General features: G+C 40.1%; 4 protein-coding genes across 5 annotated transcripts; 2 read left to right on the top strand and 2 right to left on the bottom strand.

Annotated features, from left to right (window-relative positions):
• Positions 1–184: 184 nt before the first annotated feature.
• Positions 185–4029, bottom strand: LOC109531050 (B-cell receptor-associated protein 29-like). The gene is made up of 8 exons (XM_019895076.1): positions 3942–4029; positions 2875–3011; positions 2396–2496; positions 1630–1777; positions 1254–1389; positions 1078–1174; positions 501–601; positions 185–428 (listed from the first exon to the last, which is right to left on the bottom strand). Exons 2-8 carry the CDS (start codon positions 2964–2966, stop codon positions 393–395), a joined length of 711 nt encoding a protein of 236 aa, XP_019750635.1. The 5' UTR covers positions 2967–3011; positions 3942–4029; the 3' UTR covers positions 185–392.
• A 542-nt stretch (positions 4030–4571) lies between these two features.
• On the top strand, positions 4572–6930 carry gtf3c6 (general transcription factor IIIC, polypeptide 6, alpha). 2 transcript variants are annotated; one of them, XM_019895498.1, is made up of 6 exons: positions 4572–4695; positions 4994–5074; positions 5188–5251; positions 5732–5776; positions 5871–5978; positions 6210–6930. In XM_019895498.1, exons 1-6 carry the CDS (start codon positions 4672–4674, stop codon positions 6293–6295), a joined length of 408 nt encoding a protein of 135 aa, XP_019751057.1. In that variant the 5' UTR covers positions 4572–4671; the 3' UTR covers positions 6296–6930. The 2 variants fall into 2 exon arrangements, with proteins under 2 accessions (XP_019751057.1, XP_019751066.1); XM_019895507.1 differs by having other exon boundaries at positions 5732–5770.
• Positions 6931–7506: 576 nt separating this feature from the next.
• LOC109531274 (calumenin-B) lies at positions 7507–12798 on the top strand. The gene is made up of 7 exons (XM_019895485.1): positions 7507–7604; positions 8635–8874; positions 10008–10201; positions 10277–10443; positions 10528–10588; positions 10820–11016; positions 11715–12798. The coding sequence occupies exons 2-7, from the start codon at positions 8654–8656 to the stop codon at positions 11817–11819; spliced, it is 945 nt and encodes a 314-aa protein (XP_019751044.1). The 5' UTR covers positions 7507–7604; positions 8635–8653; the 3' UTR covers positions 11820–12798.
• Positions 12799–14936: 2138 nt separating this feature from the next.
• On the bottom strand, positions 14937–17338 carry LOC109531018 (calumenin-B-like). Its single transcript, XM_019895030.1, has 6 exons — positions 17130–17338; positions 16761–16951; positions 16521–16684; positions 16381–16441; positions 15885–16081; positions 14937–15313 (listed from the first exon to the last, which is right to left on the bottom strand). The coding sequence occupies exons 1-6, from the start codon at positions 17336–17338 to the stop codon at positions 15209–15211; spliced, it is 927 nt and encodes a 308-aa protein (XP_019750589.1). The 3' UTR covers positions 14937–15208.
• Between the last annotated feature and the right edge of the window lie 743 nt (positions 17339–18081).

An 18081-nucleotide genomic window follows, 5' to 3' on the forward strand; every position in this document is an offset into this window, starting at 1 on the left:
AGGGAACCATGTGAAGAACATGGTTGTATTTCATCACCCTTTTGGTGCCAGGACTACAAATCAATGGTGCAGGTGTGAAAGCATCACTGGCTAAGTTAACCATATTGGGACTGTGGCCATCACGTACTTGAAAGTCGCTCTGGAGCTTCAGGATTTTTTTTGAATGAGACAAGTAACAAAAAAATTGTCTTAGTTGTTTAATTTCACAGTTGGTGGGTTGTCAGGCACTCCAGTAAACAAAACCAACTGTGGTACCTTGAGTTCTCAGTTTAATTCATTCCATGACCAAGCTGGTACCTCAATCTGAAGCTACCACTATTTATATACAAACAATGAAAATACATTTTCCAAAATATGACCCCTTGATGTATTGACAGTTCCTTCCATGTATTTCATTGGATCTTTTTGTCTGCGGCACTCTGAAGATTCTGTGGATCAAATAGAGTATTATCAGTGTCAGTGAACGCATAATCTTCATGAATGCGTCCATGTTAATTTACCTGGAGTTGATGATGCTCGCTCAGCAGTCGATCGTACTCCTTGGCCAGACCTTTGGTCTGACTTCTCATGGTCTCCACTTCAGCATGGGATTTGTGAATGGCTGCACACACAAGCAGGACTTCAAATTAGTTGCTTTGGGGTGTTCCACCATCCACTGTGGCATTCCAGCTTTTATTCAGCATTTCTTTTTCCATTTCTACCCCGCCTACTTTCTGAAACAGCTTGGATAGACTCCAGCACGCCTGCAACCCTCGTGGGGATAAGCGGTTTGGATAATGGATGGATGAATTGGAAAACTCTCGATTTCATTTCAATGTGTCGTTTGACGTTTGGACCGCTGCATATGGCTGCCTGTACAAGCACTAACATGATCGTTTCCATCAGGTAAGTTGATTGCTTCCCTTATGTTTTAATTAATTGTATGTTCTAACATATACAACATCAAACCTGTAACATTTCATTTTTGGCAATACTCCATGGTAAACATTTTGTGCTACTGCGTTCACTTCGCTATCAAAGCTGTGGGAACAAGTTTTTTTCTGAAAGTGTCTCTAAGAGGCTAGCATGAATACTCACCCTCTTGTGCCATCTTCAGCTGATTGGACAGGCTCTTGACTTCAAGCTTCAGCTGATGATTCTTTTCTGAAATTACTTTTTCCTCACCTAAGAGAGTCTAAGGATCAATGGTTACATTTACCAAAGTCACACTTTACAATATAAAGTGCTGTCATGAAGCTATGATTTCTTCTGACTTGTTTGAGTACACGGTTGTCCTCTTGATGTTGGTTGGCGGCTTTGGCAGCGTTCTCCATCTGCGCTTGAAGAGCTGCATTATTCTGTGCCGTGACAGCCACCTGGTTGAGCAAGATGATAGCCCGCCGCATGACACTGGAACATGAAATACACAGAAATGGCAAATGAAGAGATTCGGGGGGTGGGGGGGGGGAGAGGGGTATCCCACTAGATTGTTGTATTATGGCTAGTGAATGAACTGCTCAGAAGCCACTTCCGCAGACACATTTTTCTGCATGTAAGTCTTCTTCAGCTGCTATCAGAAGATGAGCGCACAGTTCAGCTGCTTTGCAAAATTATATCACCTTTTCATTGGGAATGATATATAAGACTAACAGCCACAGGAAGAGTGAGAAGCCCGAGATGTAGAGGTTCCTCTGAGCTCTGAAGAGCCTCATGTGAAGGTGGTCGAAGAGATTGGAGTTCACCTTCACCTCTTGTATGGATTCAGGGCTTGAGTACTTGTGCACCTCACGAGCTGCATCTGAGGGTGGCAGAGGTGGCAAAAGTATTCTCCTCACACTCTGTTGTAAAATTGAAGTTGAAATCACAAGAAAAGTATCAAATGGACCAGTTTTGATGTCTTAACACAATTACATTAGCAAAGTGCTCGTGCTGAAAAGAAAAAAATAAATCCGTGACACGCTATCAAAACTACGTGTTCCCATATTCTTCCTCTAATAATGTGAAGTGACACATGAAAAAAAAAAGAAAAACAGCAAAATTAGCCAATGATAAAGTGGAAAAAAAAACATTTAACCGATACGTAAGCGTGTGTTTTTTTTTTCCAAAATCTCACCTCACCGTGATTTTAGCCCTCTCTGTCCTCCAAAATGGGTTGAAAAAAGTTAAAAGCGTATTTTGACAAAGTAATGAGGGGAAAGTAACATTGCCCACTGTGTTTTCAAATGCAAGGTGTTTGAGTAAAAAGTCTTCAGAACATTAGTCAAGCACAGATACTAGAAAAATCTACGGGTGGAGTAACAAAGAACAGTGCACTTGGTTACTTTCCTTGATCGGAGGGTGGGTAAGTCTCAATCAATCCTACGGTCAATATCAATACATTGATAACTTGGACCAGTTTGCAGTAACAGTGGCTCACCGAGGAAAAGAACAATGAGAACCATGATCATGGCGAAGAAACACTTGTTCCAGTAAGGGGATAACCACGTCCATATTTTCCAACTGAAAACCAAGCGCCATCTGCAAAAACAGGACATCAATTTTATATCGACTGCAACAGGTCCAATCTTTATAGTGTGACTTATAACTGGGTTTAAAATTAACCAATTACATTCAAACTCAGGGTAAACAGGAGTCGGCACACGCAGATCACCATTTAAAGTGCCCCTGAGGAAGAATATTCAGTTGTCATTTGACTTGGTTGTCATAAATTGCTACAAGGCTGTGGGACATTATTTGTAGGAAATGAATACATTTTTGGACCAATTAGGTGAATATGTATAATTTCCTTTTGCCCACCTGTTGATCACTTAGAGCACACTGATATGGGTTGAGAATAACTGTACTACAATTCATGTTTATTCCAAATATTCACTTTTGCACTAGTATATACACTACCTCTGTGCTGATATGAATGGGACACACAAGATGAGATTGATGGCTATCTCTGCATAGAGAAAGAAGGCCACTGCCGTCCACTGAAGAGTCATCCTGCTCTGCTTCCTAGATCAGAGGTAGACAGGAGGGCCGCTTTTCTATTTGGAGAAAAAAAAACAGCTTTGCAAGGTAACCAAGTGGGTACATGCAGCACAGGGTGTTGAGGAAAAAGTAAACAGATGATGTTGGGCTTTGATGGCGACATAACGTGAGAATTTTTTACTTTTTAATGGCTTGTACACAAATAGCTGAGTGTCCAGTGTCTGCCATTGCACCAAGTATGAGTTACTCTGCCAATGACATAATCAGTTAGGCTGGGAGCATGCAAGGGGCAAGGAGGGGATATAGTCCCGTCAAAAATCTCTCTCGCACTCCCTCCCAGAAATTTATTTACAAGTAGCCATTCTGTTCCAATACAATTCCTGTTTCCGTGTTTGTGCTGCAGCTGTCCCTTGTGTTCGTTTATGAGGGTCCTGCCTCTCCCTTTATGACACTGACTGTTGGTTTGTAATTAAGGAATATTCCATACTCTGATAGAACTGTCAATGCCCGTAATCACAAATTGTCCCCAAAGACACATATCTTTATGACTAGCCTGGTTCTTTCTTCATTACAGTATAAAGAGTCAATTTCACTTGAGCTATCAAGGACAATCTACCTTTTAGAAAGGTAATACTGATTTCACAGAGCTCTCAGTGTGTGCTGCATTCATAACTACAAGCACTAACAAATCAAATCAAATATAAATCAAAACCTCTCATTTATCAAAGTAGAATTTTTGAGACTGCGATTGTTTTGGCTTTTTGTGTATTATGCACGTGTATCTAAAACATTGTCCACTGCTACTGTTGTCATAGATGGCAAGAAGCACAAGGGATTTCCAGACTTTTTCTATTTATAGGCTTTTTCTCACTCGCCCACCAGCGTTTAATTCCATAACTCCAAAAGCAAGAATGATATATATCTTGTGATCAATTTTGATTAAAAAAATCAAGCTATAGCTATAGTTTACAGAAATTTTGACTTACCAGAAGTTGTGTGAGCACAGCACATCCAGAAAGGTCCATGCAGACACACTCACACACATATATGCACACACAACAGCTGCATTTGTGCTACACAACAGGCTCATATGTCAATCACTTTAGGAGCACAAAACAGTTGCCCACTGCATCATGAATTGATCATTGGTCAAATTACAGTTATTTTCTTTTACAGTAAATATTTTGAATGTGCGTTTGTATTCGAGTCTTACATGTCACGGTTAAGTACAAAAACAGCAATGTGAACTTCGCCCTTTTTTTGCATTGTATTGTGAAATGATGCCTTTGCAAAAATAAAATTCCTCCAATACTGAAAGAGATATTAATTAATAACAATAGCAATATGTTCGATGGTCCCAAATTGCAACACACACACACACACACACACACACACACACACACACACACACACACACACACACACACACACACACACAAAAAAAAACGCACACACACACGCACACACACACACACACACACACACGCACACGCACACGTATATTTGTGCTAGGCATGTCATTTTACTGTTATGTGAATACGAAAAAAAAACTGTAAAAAGGACCACAGCGACATCGAGTGGTCAAGAGACTCAATTACATAATGACTCTAACCTTTTCAGCCACCGTAACATTTGCGGAAGTAATCGAACCAATGGTTTGATCCAGGCGCGGGGGAAGAAAACGTCGACCTTCGCGTGTGTAACAGGATTTTAAACATGGATGACGAATGGGAAGACGAGGTAGGTGCTATTATCAATGTATATAAATGCTTTTGGACTATCCAAACATGAGTGCTTTGTGGCCAAGCATATAAGATTTTGAAGGGTTTTTACGACACGTGCATGAGTTTTGTCCGCGAAGTGCATGTTCAGTTATTGGTTAACATGCGGCTGTTTTGTTTTTTTTTGCGCTTATTTGACATATTAAAACAAATACACATAAACACCTAAATGAGGAAGGGAGCAAATACTTTTTCACAGCACCGTAGATTAGTTCTTTTTGATAGATGATTATATGTATGTATGTATGTGTGTCCAGGAGCAGCTCGTTGTTGTCGAACTCTCTGGAATCATAAATAATGATGCTATGTTCAAGTCTTGGGGCACCTGCAAAATACTGGTAAGTTTTGACTGTTGTGGTGTTTTACGACGACATTAAAACAAAACAAAAAAAAGCTATTGTCCATCACTAGGATTGTTAAAAGCAGAATCTTATTTGTATTTGTCTGAAAGGATATTGACAGTGAGCAGCCAATGATGCAAGTGGGGCAATATGTGTTTGCAGGAGAATATGAAGGTAAGACTCTTCACTAATGTGGGAAACAAATGAGTCAGAGAGACACGGAGAATACCGGAAACAAGTCTTTTGAAGAGAAAAACGTGCGCCTTGTGTTATTTGGCAAAGAGGACAGGTAACATATGCAACCAAATGGATCAAGATGTGTAAAAAAAACAAAAAAAAAACCACTCAAATACACTAATTAGTCTTTTTGTAGATCTTCACACCTTACTAGACAGTGCCAGATTGTAATCAGAAAAATGGGAGTCATCTTGTAGTCGGATAAATGCAGGTGTTACTTTGCTCTTCACTGAGGTCAGGGGCACTACTGAAATCAGTTATTACACTCACAGGCATGATAATGTTCTTTGACTTAAAACCGTCCCTTCTACAGGTTATTGCTAATGTAAAATGCACACCACAAAGCATGTATAATAAGAAATAATAATGTATTTGCTCTTTTTTTTTATGATACTACTGATCACTTTCCCTTTCAAGATGCCCTGGGAACATGCGTTCTTTTTGAGGAGGGACCAGGCAAAGGTAACGTCTCCACGCTCCATGTCTTCTCAAAAGGGTTACTGGCACTGCTTTTGTCACAGTCATGCTTGAGCTTTGTGTTTGTGTGTGTCTATAGGAAAAGAAGGCAGTGTACCTGAGCTCAAATACAAGTGTCACACGGTGAAGAAACTCATGATGCAACGGGTCTTCCTCAGTGAGAAGAAAGAAAATGAAAGCGATGCAGGTAAGAGTTAGCTCTCCTGTCTGGTTTCAAAATCACACGAGTGTACTCTAAACCAGTGAGACTCAACCATTGTGGCACGTCAATTTTGTGTCGTGAGAGATCACCAGGTGTGTAGCAAGGAATTATCATTTTTTTCACTTAATTGGAATGCAAATGATTATTTACTACAAATAATATGTCTCCTACATTGTACTAACTTTTTTTGGGGGGGTGGGGGGTCCTTTGCGCCAGCTGGCGAAGGCGATAAGCAGTGCGACACAGTCTGTCAGTCGAGTGAAGAAAGAAAAAAGGAGGATGAAGACCTGGCAGCGGGATGAGATGAAGAAGCTGTCAATCATCCAAGTGAAGAAAAGACCTCTGTTCTAGAACTTAAGAAATTAATGTTAAAAATAGAGTCAGTATCATGTGAATCTGACGGAGAGTTTAATTTAGTGTATTTGGTCATGTAATATTCCAGAACTCAATAGTCATTACAAACACTTACTGATGGATCAAACAAAGACCAAAAGGACTAGACTGAAGTCAAGGCTTCCATTGTACACGTCCTGCACACTGTGCCAGATTTTTTTGTGTGTCTTTGTTTGTTTGGTTTTCCTACTAAGTTGACAGTTGAGTTACTATGGTTGAATAAGAAGTTGGTACCAGGATAGTGTGTGTGCCTTTGGTGTTCTCAACTGACTCACTCAGTTGTCTTGAAAATGGAACGGAATAATGATCGCTGATTATAAAGTAGCCAAACATTTGCACACATACCAGTACACCAGTCTCTTTCAATGCGTTTCCTTCATTTTATAATTTTTTTTTCCATTCGATGTACTTAAATTTGCCATGTCCTGCATACTGCTCTGCCACCTACAGCATGTTATTAAGTGGTTAAATGAAACTGAATCATTCTTTGAAGTTATTTAATAAACCATTCATTTTGATAATATATTTTCATTATCATACTGAACACTTTGCATCTATCCTTGTCTATTTGGGGCAACAGCCCCTTAAAGAACTATTTTGATGTGTTTGACGACATTACTACTAGCGTTTTCCTTTTTCGCTGGAGGCTAAAATGGTGGATCCCTGCAAAATATTTACACAATGTTTGAGAATTTTCATCATATGAGTCTGGTTGGATGTTTTCAAGCTTAACATGTCCACTGTCACAGTGAAATATTGACATCAAGAAGAAATCCGAAATATATTTCTTGATAATTGAACCTTTTCACATATATTTGTTATTTGTCATTAATCACCAGGATTTCCCCAGAAAATATGAAAATAGCTAAAGTGGTTCTATTCTTCAAAAAAGGAAATAATTTTACATTTCACACTCAACCATTACAATCAAGAGTTCTCCAAAATCTTAAACGTTATTTAATGAGCATTTTTCACGTTCCACTTGTAGGTAGTTGGAAATCATTTTGAATGAGAGGAAAACGTTGCCTTTGAGGACGTGGCGGTTTTCGGCCAATCCAATCACCAATGCTCACAGGATATGGACCAATGAGCGAGCGACATGCCACCTGCGTCCTCGCAATGCCATTGGCCAGTTGGCGCTCGACCAGCGGAAGTGGACGGGTGTGTTTCCTGGAGTTGAGTCGACAGCCACATCGACGAAGTTGTCTCAAGACATCGGTAAGTGTGCTTGGAGTAAATTCGGGCTTTAAACACAAATGTTGAAATCAAACGTCGCTAGTAGTGTTTGTATGACAGATGTACAACCTTGAAATTAAATTAGCATTAGACGTTGTAAGATTTGTGAAGAAAAATTGTTGCGCTAAGCTAGCCGGTGGATTGTAGCACTAAGTCAGTTTTGAACATAACCCTCAATCTTTCCTGAACGGAATCGTGTTCACTTATTCACCAGTATGTGTTTTTCAGGATTTGCCAACTGCTCTGATGTGTTATTATTGTTATCAAAGCGTCATCCCGCCGGACGTAATCTATATATAAAAACAAATAGCGATGCTGTCCTTATTTGTAACTTCATAGTGCCAGTCTTCTGCATTGGCGACTCGAAAAAAAATCTGAAATTCTGAATCAAGCGTATTTTGATTTTAATGAAATTTGCTGTGTTTGTTGATGGTGATGACCCAGTAGTAGTAGTATAAGGGTTGAAAGTAAGGTGGCCATACCCCTTTTTGCAGTATATGTCAACATTCAGCATAGGGTAGCTCCCAAACCCCTGCTCCGATTGACCTAAAATCTGATATTTACTGTTGTGCCATCACTATTAACAAGTACAGAAAGCTGAATTAATGACTTCATTAAAAACCACTTGGTGAAACGTGCAGTGATTTGGCACAGAATGAAATAGCTCAAAGTGTCGTTGTGGGATGCCCATTCGAAACAGAGAGCTGTGATTGAATTTCTTTTCCTTTGTGGATCCACTTTTGGAGTCAGGCTCAAAGTGATGAACCCATGTCTTATCTCAAGTCACTATACCTGAGGCTCCAAACAAGCTTTAAAATGGGCATCAAACACATCTACTCCTGCAAAAAAAAAAAAAAAAAAAAAAACTTTTTCAATGCTATGAATTCAAGATATTAAATATCTCCAATTAGAGTGGAAGTGTTTCACAGTGTCATTAGGACACACCCTTGCCACTTGTCCAGTCCTTCCCATGCTCACAATGTAACATAATAGACCATTTCACTCTCTCCAGGTGCATCTACTTTGGCTGGATGGAGCTGCGGCCGTTTTTAATGTGCTTTGCCCTCTGCGTGGTGTACGCCACCAGCAAGCCCATGGAGAAGAAAGACCGCGTGCACCACGATGACCCTCTCAGCAACAGGGAGCATGACGACACGGCGAACTTCGACTATGATCACGAAGCCTTCCTGGGCCAGGAGGAGGCCAAGACCTTCGACCAGCTCACTCCTGAGGAAAGCAAGGAGCGACTCGGGTAAGGTTTCTCTCATAATGTGGGGCCATTTTTCACAGTGGCTTAGAAAAGCAAAGATGGAAATTCCATTTGGTTGAGTTGCTGAGAAATTTGTGGAAGACTGGTGCCAAATATAAAAAGTGAAAGCAGGACTTTGTATCACAGTGTATCATATCATTACCATGAAACACACCAAGAAAGTGGCTGCGAACAGATGATTTCCTTACCGATAGTGTCAATGTAACTGAACTTGGTTGCAAGTCAGAACAAATTGTACTCACTAATTATGCAGTAATTAAGTCCGTCATCAAGGTATGACCACCCAAGATAATAATATCATTTACATGGGCTTGCCATGTTTGTGTTGCCTGCACAGCTTCAGGCCATCCAACCACATACCTACCACTTTTCAAGTTTGGCGTTGATGGAAAGGTTAAACCAACCTAGGACAATCATTTTGGAGAGGGAGGGAACGAATGAAGCACACACAATACTTAACCATATGAATAATCTAAAATGTACCCGTGGATAAAACAGCGAGGCTCGTGGTAAAACCGTACAAGGAGTCCACGCCTCGCCGGCCCATTTATCTGAATAGGAACAATTATTGGCTTTAATTATGTCCACACTTTCCTCATGATTACCGTTTCCTCATGATTACCGCCTATATTCTAGTTCTGCAGCAACCTGTGTGTTCCTTGACTGACACACCAGCATCAAGCCACACACCGCATGCATTGGACAAAATGGTTTAGAACAAACATCGCACACATTGATGCACTTAACGCACACAAAGACTTATGTTGTAGCATAAGATAGTTATCATTGAGGTACAGTTGCAATTTTCTTTTAGTCTTTGTTGACTTTGTCGATTTTTTTTTTTTTTTACCACCTTCTAAAAACAGTGTGTTCCAAAGATGCTTGGTTTTCCCCAGGAGTATTATCTTGAGGTACCATTGTAGTTGTATAATTTTCCATCTAATATTTTGGTGTATTCTTAAACTTAAAGTGTTTTGCAATCAAATGAAAAGCAGAAAGCATGGCGTCAACAAACCGTGCCTGCTTGTGTCGGACGACCAAATATTGTGACTTGCCAATATTTTTTCCTCGGCGTAGGTCTGCTTTTCACCAATTTGCTTTGACCCTGTCCGCAGCATCCTTGTGGAGCGCATTGATGACGACAAGGATGGTTTTGTGACAATAGAAGAGATGAAGAAGTGGATCAAACATGCGCAGAAGAGGTGGATCTACGAGGACGTGGATCGCCAGTGGAGGACGCATGACCTCAATCAGGATGGCAAGGTGTCATGGGAGGAGTACAAGAATGCCACATATGGGTACATTCTCGGTAAGAACCTTCAGCCGCAGGTTTAATAGTCAGCCGCAACACCGCCCAAACTCAGTCACACACCTTTAACCACAGATTACCCCGAACCCGATGATGGCTTCAGCTACAGACAGATGATGGCGCGTGATGAAAGGAGGTTCAAGTTGGCTGATAAGAATGGTGACTATGAGGCTAACAAAGAAGAGTTCACTGCCTTCATTCACCCCGAGGAGTTTGAGCACATGAAAGACATTGTGGTGATTGTAAGTGATAAAATCGACCCAGCGGGTAACACCACTGTAACAGCTGTTTAATTATCTTGCCCTGCCCTCTTTTCTTCCCTGTAGGAAACTATGGAAGACATTGACAAGAATGGAGATGGTCTAATTGACCTGGACGAGTACATTGGTAAGTCATGTTTCCGCCTGAAAGAAGATAGACGTCACTCTGGGTAAATCCATGGGATTTACTTAACCGTTTCAGCTACAGTGGTTACTGCATGGATGACGGATGTTGCGAGAGAACACTTTTGAATAAATTAGCTTTTGTCCATTAGCTTGTCCGGGACATACAAATGGCAGTCCAGGGAAACAAGACAATACAAGGAGAACCTAACCAAGATGTTGTTGACCTTCCCAGGTGACATGTACCATGAGGCGGGCGCTGCGGAACCCGAGTGGGTGAAGACGGAGAGGGAACAGTTCACCGAGTTCCGGGACAAAAACAAGGACGGCAAAATGGACAAGGAGGAAACACGAGACTGGATCTTGCCAAGTGACTATGACCACGCCGAGGCCGAGGCCAAGCACCTGGTCCATGAGTCTGACGCAGATAAAGTAAGCCGTCGCGTCTTATATTTCCTCTCTGCAGTAGGACTGGCTAATATGGCCTTAAAATAGCATCTCAGATTTCTTTCCACAAAATCTAGCCATTGTAATATTCTGCACAGTTTGAACTTTACCTTTGAGCTTTTAATAAGGGGAAAAATACTGAAATGATTGAATTAAAATTGAACACAAAAGCTAAATGAAAAATTTTGCAAGTTAAATGAAAAACACAGCGAAATAAATGTGTCAAAACAGTTAAATACAATTGGCCTCTATTTAAACAATGTATTTTCCCAGTATTGACTAGTCTCAACTTCCACAGAGGTAATGGAAATAAACATTTTCATTGTGGCGAGGATGTGACAATAACGGTTTACCCTTGGGAGCGGTCCCTATTTGTCAAAAGAAATATATAAAAATGCTCCTTAATGTTTTTAATTAACATTTTTAACCCCCCAAAATGCCTGTGTTTTAAGCTGTAATTAAAGCTCCTAGACACGTTTTTGAAAAGGTCACCAGACAGTTGGAACAGTGGATAATTTGGTCACACTCCCTGTGGTTATAAGCTTATATAACTTTGCAGCCAATGTTATTAGAAGCAGTGCACGTCACCGGCAGCGCGTTTTGAACTACATAAGCTGCAAAAAAAAAAAAAAAAAAAAAGCATTCCATGTATGGTAATTTTATTTGAACTTTCCTTTCACTAGGATGGCCGCCTGACAAAGGCTGAAATTGTGGACAAGTACGACCTGTTTGTGGGCAGCCAAGCCACCGACTTTGGAGAGGCCCTCACTCGGCACGACGAGTTCTAAATCTAAAACCATCCACAAAGACTTCATGTCCACTATGCCTCATTACTTCTTTTCACAGTGGACATCTGTTTTTATATATATATAAAAACACACACCATGAGGTCATTTAATTTATTTAATTTCTTGAATGTTTCTTGTCATGCGCATGCACGGACACACACTACTTTTTCAAAGCAGAATTATTTGGTCCTGTTTGGATCAAACGATTTTCATGGTGATAAGTAAAGGTCACCACATGCAGAATAGTGTGGGTGCGTTTAGAAATATTTTTTTTTGCAATGCACTGGACAATAACTCCGCCCCATTTAATGACATTATTGTTCGGGTGTTTGTAACAAGGGCTAAATTGGATAATGGAGAAAAAAAATGAGCCATTTGCTCACTTTTAGTTGAATTGATCTAAATTTATGGACAGAATGATGCTGTGTCCTGTCCTCGCTTTGTGTATGTATTTGCGTGGACAGTGCATTTTCTTGTCTTTTTGACCACTGACATCCACTACTTGGCATTGTTTTACACTTAGTTTTTTTATGTGCCAAGTCAAAAACACACAATGCCTTTTCTCCATTGCAAACACATCACTCTAAATACCTTTGCAGTGCTTACTTATATAATCACCACCACCATTTACAACCACTGTTATTTTTCCATCATACTCACTTTTTTGGGGGCTTTTTTTTTAAACTGGCTGCCTGCATAAGTAGCCTTTTGTAGGGATTTAACTGTATATATGTTGTTGGTCTGCAAACTGAGCTGACGATCAAGTACAGTTTTTGTGATTGAAAACATTTAAATAAAAATACATAAAAATTGATCTTTATTTAAATTATATAGAATTACAATGAATTATGCTACAGCTGTTTGAAATGATGTGGAAATAGCTCCTGTTGTCACTCACACAAGTTTGGCCTCCCAAATCCTGGGTTTGACCACTTGTGTGGAATTGTACATCACATGCTGAAATAAACTGTACAATGGATGAGTGATAACACAAGACGCACTAGTCAAAAATAAGGTTTTATAAGACATACAGCTAAGGGGACTTTGGGTTTTCGGGTATTGGGCAGACAAGCTGAAGCTGTTGGCAACTTTACTATTTGGCCACGATAAAATGGACGAGAGGGAAAAACGCCTATGTGGCGCAAAGAAATACAGACCCTAAAACTCACATTTGCAGAATTAGAGAGCTGCTAAATGTTCTAAATTGTCACACAAGCAGTTCTGTTGCCCCCCGGGAGACGACACACGGTAACGCAGGTCGCGGCAGATCTAGTACATGTAACGTTAGCCGATGGCTGGTTCGCTTAAATCTTTTACACGTGTCCAGAACAAATGGGGAGGGGGGTGTTTACATTGAATGTTACCTTTTCTTGATGTTTGTTCAAATTAATAAAGTGTGTAGTCTTCCATTCCTTTTCAATCTTGTTAATGAATACATTTTGCAACATTGAGATTTGCTTGAAATGTGGGTTTTCCTTTTTCTATGGAATCCTAGGAGACATACCAAGGTAACCGTTTGATTTTTAAAAAGAGAACATTTGGCCCAGCCTCGAAATACTGCACTAAGTTTACTCTAAGATGCCATACATTATCATGCTTACATTTAAATTAAGGCCGCACGCTATTGGAAAAACATGCAATGTGCGATATGGGTGTTGCATAGTGCAATTATCAATATTGTGATATTTAACTGCTACCGCAATAAATTACATTTGTTTCATGCAGAAAATTAAGAACGCTCAGTATTCTAAGTTAAATGTCAAAAGGATGGCGATGCTCATTTCAGGTTCCATCTGATTGGTCAAAATTGGATTAAAGCATAAAAGCAATTCAGTCTGAATTACACATCTTGGATTCTGCATTGCATGTGCCATGATCACAAACAATTTTGTTCCCCCCAATATATTGTGCAGCTCTTATTAAAGTTGTCTCGTCTGTATGGTTACAAAAAAAGAGGTCTTTTGAGTCTTGACAAAAAAAAATGTAGAAAATCCAGCTTTAACCAACTTTCCTCTTTTCACTGTAATGTATATAAAATCGTATCACGACTAGGATATTTAAGTCACTTCAGTCCTTCTCATATTTCTTTGTGTCCATCCCGGGTCCCAACAAGGAACTCAACTTTGCAGATGAATTTCTCATGAAATATTTTTGATGTTCATATGCGCTTTGAGCGCAGACCAGCACCTTTAAGGCACGGAAAGATTTTCAGGCCTTTGCAGTTACTTTTGCTTCGTCACTGTTCTCTGCTCCAAACGCAATGCAGGCTTGCATAATTCACATTGAAATGAGTCCCTTACGTTAAATCACCCAAATGTGCAGGTACAAGCGCAAAGGTGTGTTGCTGCATGGACCGCCGAAACCATTCGGCAGCGAAGACGTGGAATGGTAGCCTATGTTGATTTCATGCAAATTCATCTGACTGATTATTCGATGGGATGATAGGATGACCGATTGTGAAAAATTTCACATTTAGCTTTGCTATCATATATCCAATTCATCATTTAGAACACAGCCACCACCAATTTGTTTTGCCACATGTGTAGGTCGTTTTGCAAGAAGCATCCAAGACACCTTCCTATCTACAAGGTAAACTATGAAAAGAAAAAAAAGTAAATTATAATGCATCTCATTGCACACCATTCTTACATAATCATACAGGTCCCGTGTCAAATGTTACCATTGTTAGCATAACCTGTAAATACAATAAAACACTGCCTTGGCTTAGGTTCCTGCGATTTCTCCTCGAGTAGGTCTCACAAAATATTAAAAAAAAAAAAAAATGGAACTCTTGGAAGCCAAACGGGGTCTAGACAGCTCAAACTTTTCCAGATCTTTCCCAAAAGAACTACAGCAGCATGCATTAAAAATAAAATAGAGATTAAGAATTGTATTTAAAATGTAGATGTTCTTAATCACAAAAAATGTAACTTTTATTCCATCAGCTAGGTTTTGAGACCAACATTTAGCATTAACATTTACAATTAAATCTTTACAAAGGCTTCTTTTGCTATGAGCCTGTAAAAAAAACAAAAACAAAAAAACACAATTATGTCACTGAATATGATGAAGTGGTGATAATATAAGACAAGCAAAGATATTTATAGGAACATGAAACACAAAATTAGTTTGAATGGATTTGCCTTGGCGCACAAAATTCAAACAGTGTCAAATAATGCAAAAGGTTTGTCAACATTTTTGTGATAACAGCAACATGGACAGTAGAATAAATCATGTATGCTAGAATTGTTTTTCCTTAACTTATTGGGAATGGAGAGGCATTTGAAGTTCCATATATTTTTTTACAAGATTCCACAAAAACGGTTGCCACTTGTCATGGTGCTAAATGACGTCCACTGAGAGGAAACGATCAGTGGACAGCTCCAAATTTACAACTCATCGTGTTGGGTGAGGACTTCTCCAAAGTCGGTGGCTAGGCTGCCCACAAACACGTCGTACTTGTCCAGGATCTCAGCCTTGGTCAGGCGGCCATCCTAGTTACAGGAGAGATTAAACAACATTATGTCAAGGATTTCTTTTTTTTTTTTTTTTTTTAATGTCCTGTATATATTTAGCAGCGTCTGTCATTCCAAGCGTATGAATTTAATGTTGAGACGTTGCATAATGTTAGTGGTTTTAGCAGTTTATTCCAGTGCAGTTCTTGTGTGAAATACAGCTCAGTTGGATTTCACTTTTACTATAGGTGCGTTTGGAAGGCAACTCTTGGGTGCAACACATTTTAACAGAAGCATTAACTGCAGTTTATTTTCTTATATTCAAGCGCGCTGATAATGTTTACACTGTGCAAAATGTTTTTCGCTTACAGTTACACGAAACATACATTTTCGTATGCGTATCTAGTGTACCGGTATTTTATTGTTCTTCAACATGGTGGTATGGTATTTTTTTCAAAATTTTTTTATATTGCACTTGGTGTAAAAAAAGTTTCGAGAATTGAGACGCCTCAACGGAAATTAGGCTCAACAGAAATTAGATTTCATGGAAAGTAAAGTGAGATTTTCTTTGAAGGCCATATTGCTGGATGAATGAGATGCGAGGGCTTACTTTGTCTGCGTCGGCCTCTAAGATCAGGTGCTCTGCCTCGGCCCTGGCTTGGTTGTATTCAGTGGTTGAGATCCAGTCTTGCATTTCCTCCTTGTCCATCTTGCCATCCTTGTTCTTGTCCTGGAGCTCTGTGAAACGCTCCCTGTCCATCTTCACCCACTGCGGCTTCGGCTTGCCCACATGCCTGTATGTGTTGCCTGAGAAGGTGAACACCAACATGATCAGATTCTACTCATGTTGTCTTGTTTCCCTGGACCAACACTTGTCAATGTCCCTAAGAAGCGAATGTACACTTGCGGTATGTTTGCGCAGTTATGACTATTTCTTCAAATAATACTGTACTGTGTTCAACCGCAATATTGCCCTAAGTGAAGGTACCACAGTATAAACCATTGGCATTTTCATTTGGTAGTGTACTGTGAGATTTTTGTAATCTTTATGTCTTTTAAGACCCCAAAATGACACCTTTGATTTGATTAAAAGAAAAAAAAAGTACCACTGTATTCTCCCACGTCAATGACACCATCTCCGTTCTTGTCCATGTCTTCCATCATTTCCTACAGGGAAGAGAGCAGGGCAGTATAAATAAACATCTATTGTCACAGTGGTTATCTGTGCGGTGAATTTATCACTCACATGCACCATGATGTCTTCCATGTGCTCAAAATGCTCGGGATGAATGAAGGAGGCAAACTCTTTTTTGTTGGCATTTTGGTCCCCGTCCTGGTCGGCTATCTTGAACCTCCTCTCATCGCGCCCCATCGTCTCGCTGTAGCTTAAGCCATCTTCGTTTTTGGCATCTACGGTCAAGCATGTGCAACTTAAGCATTGGGAGTGTTTGTACCTGACTTTTAATTTCCGGCTCAAGGTTCTTACCAATGTTTCCATACGTGATGTCCCTGTACTCCTCCCATGACACCAAGTCATCGCCATTGATGTCCAACATCTCCCACTGGCGATCAATGTTCTTGTAAATCCACCTCCTCTGCACTTCTGTGAGCCACTCCTTCATTTCCTCCATGGTCACGAAACCGTCCTTGTCTTCATCGATATGGTCCACCAGCATGCTGCCGATAACATGAAAGCAATACGTTGAAAAGCAGACCTACCCCAATCAGTTTTGGGATCTTGTACTTTTTTCCACAAGATGATCCCTAAAAGGTCAGGTGACAATGTTCTAATCTGCTCGCAGCCACACTGCTTGTACTTTCATCCGTGGCCCCGAATTTAGGAGAGCGACCTTACCCAAGTCGCTCCTTGCTCTCCTCAGGAATGAGCTGGTCAAAGGTCTTGGCCTCCTCCTGTCCCAGAAAGGCCTTGTGGTCGTAATCCAAGTTCTCTGCATCGTTGTGCTCTCGCCTACTGGGCGGTTCGTCGCGGTTATCCTCCGTAGCAGTGCCGGAGATGGACGCCACACAGAGGGCAAAGCACATTAAAAAGAGCCGCAACTCCATCCTGACAATGTAGACGCAGCCAGTGGGTGAGATGGCGCATTGTGTTTCATTGTTAGCATGGGCTAATCATAAGCGACAAACAAATAAGAGGGGTATTCAACTAAAATTTAGAAAAGTTCCAGATCGAGAATATTTCTTGAGGCAACGGTCTGGAAGATCATAGTTGATGTTTATTGTCATATATTTAAGTAGGCTAGCTGTTATAACTGGTGTTAAGTAGCCCTATCTATTCTGAATGGTGTTAGGTAGGCTAGCTGTTGTAACTGTTGTAATTAATTCCTCAGTCCAATCAATTTGAAACCTTTTGGAATGTATTATTGTCAAGTAACACAGACCTAAACAGATGTGTATGACCGCTGATATAGTTGTGATCTACAAGTTAACACACCCGCACAGAGTCATTGTGTTGTTTTCTTTGCTGTTATGTTTGCTTTTATGATTGCACTTTCCTGAAGCGTCTTCGAGTTTAATTTGAATTCAAAATAGGATTAAATGCAGAACTGTGTAATGTAGTCTAATTTACAAAATAGAAGTCGGTTGCATTTCAAAAGATTTGAGTGAAGAGTAGACAAATAAGCTGCTTACCTTCAGAAAAATAACATTTACATTCCCCCTCTTCTGATTAACAACTTAACAGTTTTAGTTTTATCTAGTTTCCAACTCTTTGGCTCAGCAATAGAATTGAGCACTAGCTTATCCGGTTGGGACTTTCCGTCATCTTATTTCAGACTTGAGTGACTAAT

Source organism: Hippocampus comes, unplaced genomic scaffold (genome assembly GCF_001891065.2).
Source record: "Hippocampus comes isolate QL1 unplaced genomic scaffold, H_comes_QL1_v1.1 scaffold570, whole genome shotgun sequence".
In the NCBI taxonomy this organism is placed as follows: Eukaryota; Metazoa; Chordata; class Actinopteri; order Syngnathiformes; family Syngnathidae; genus Hippocampus; species Hippocampus comes.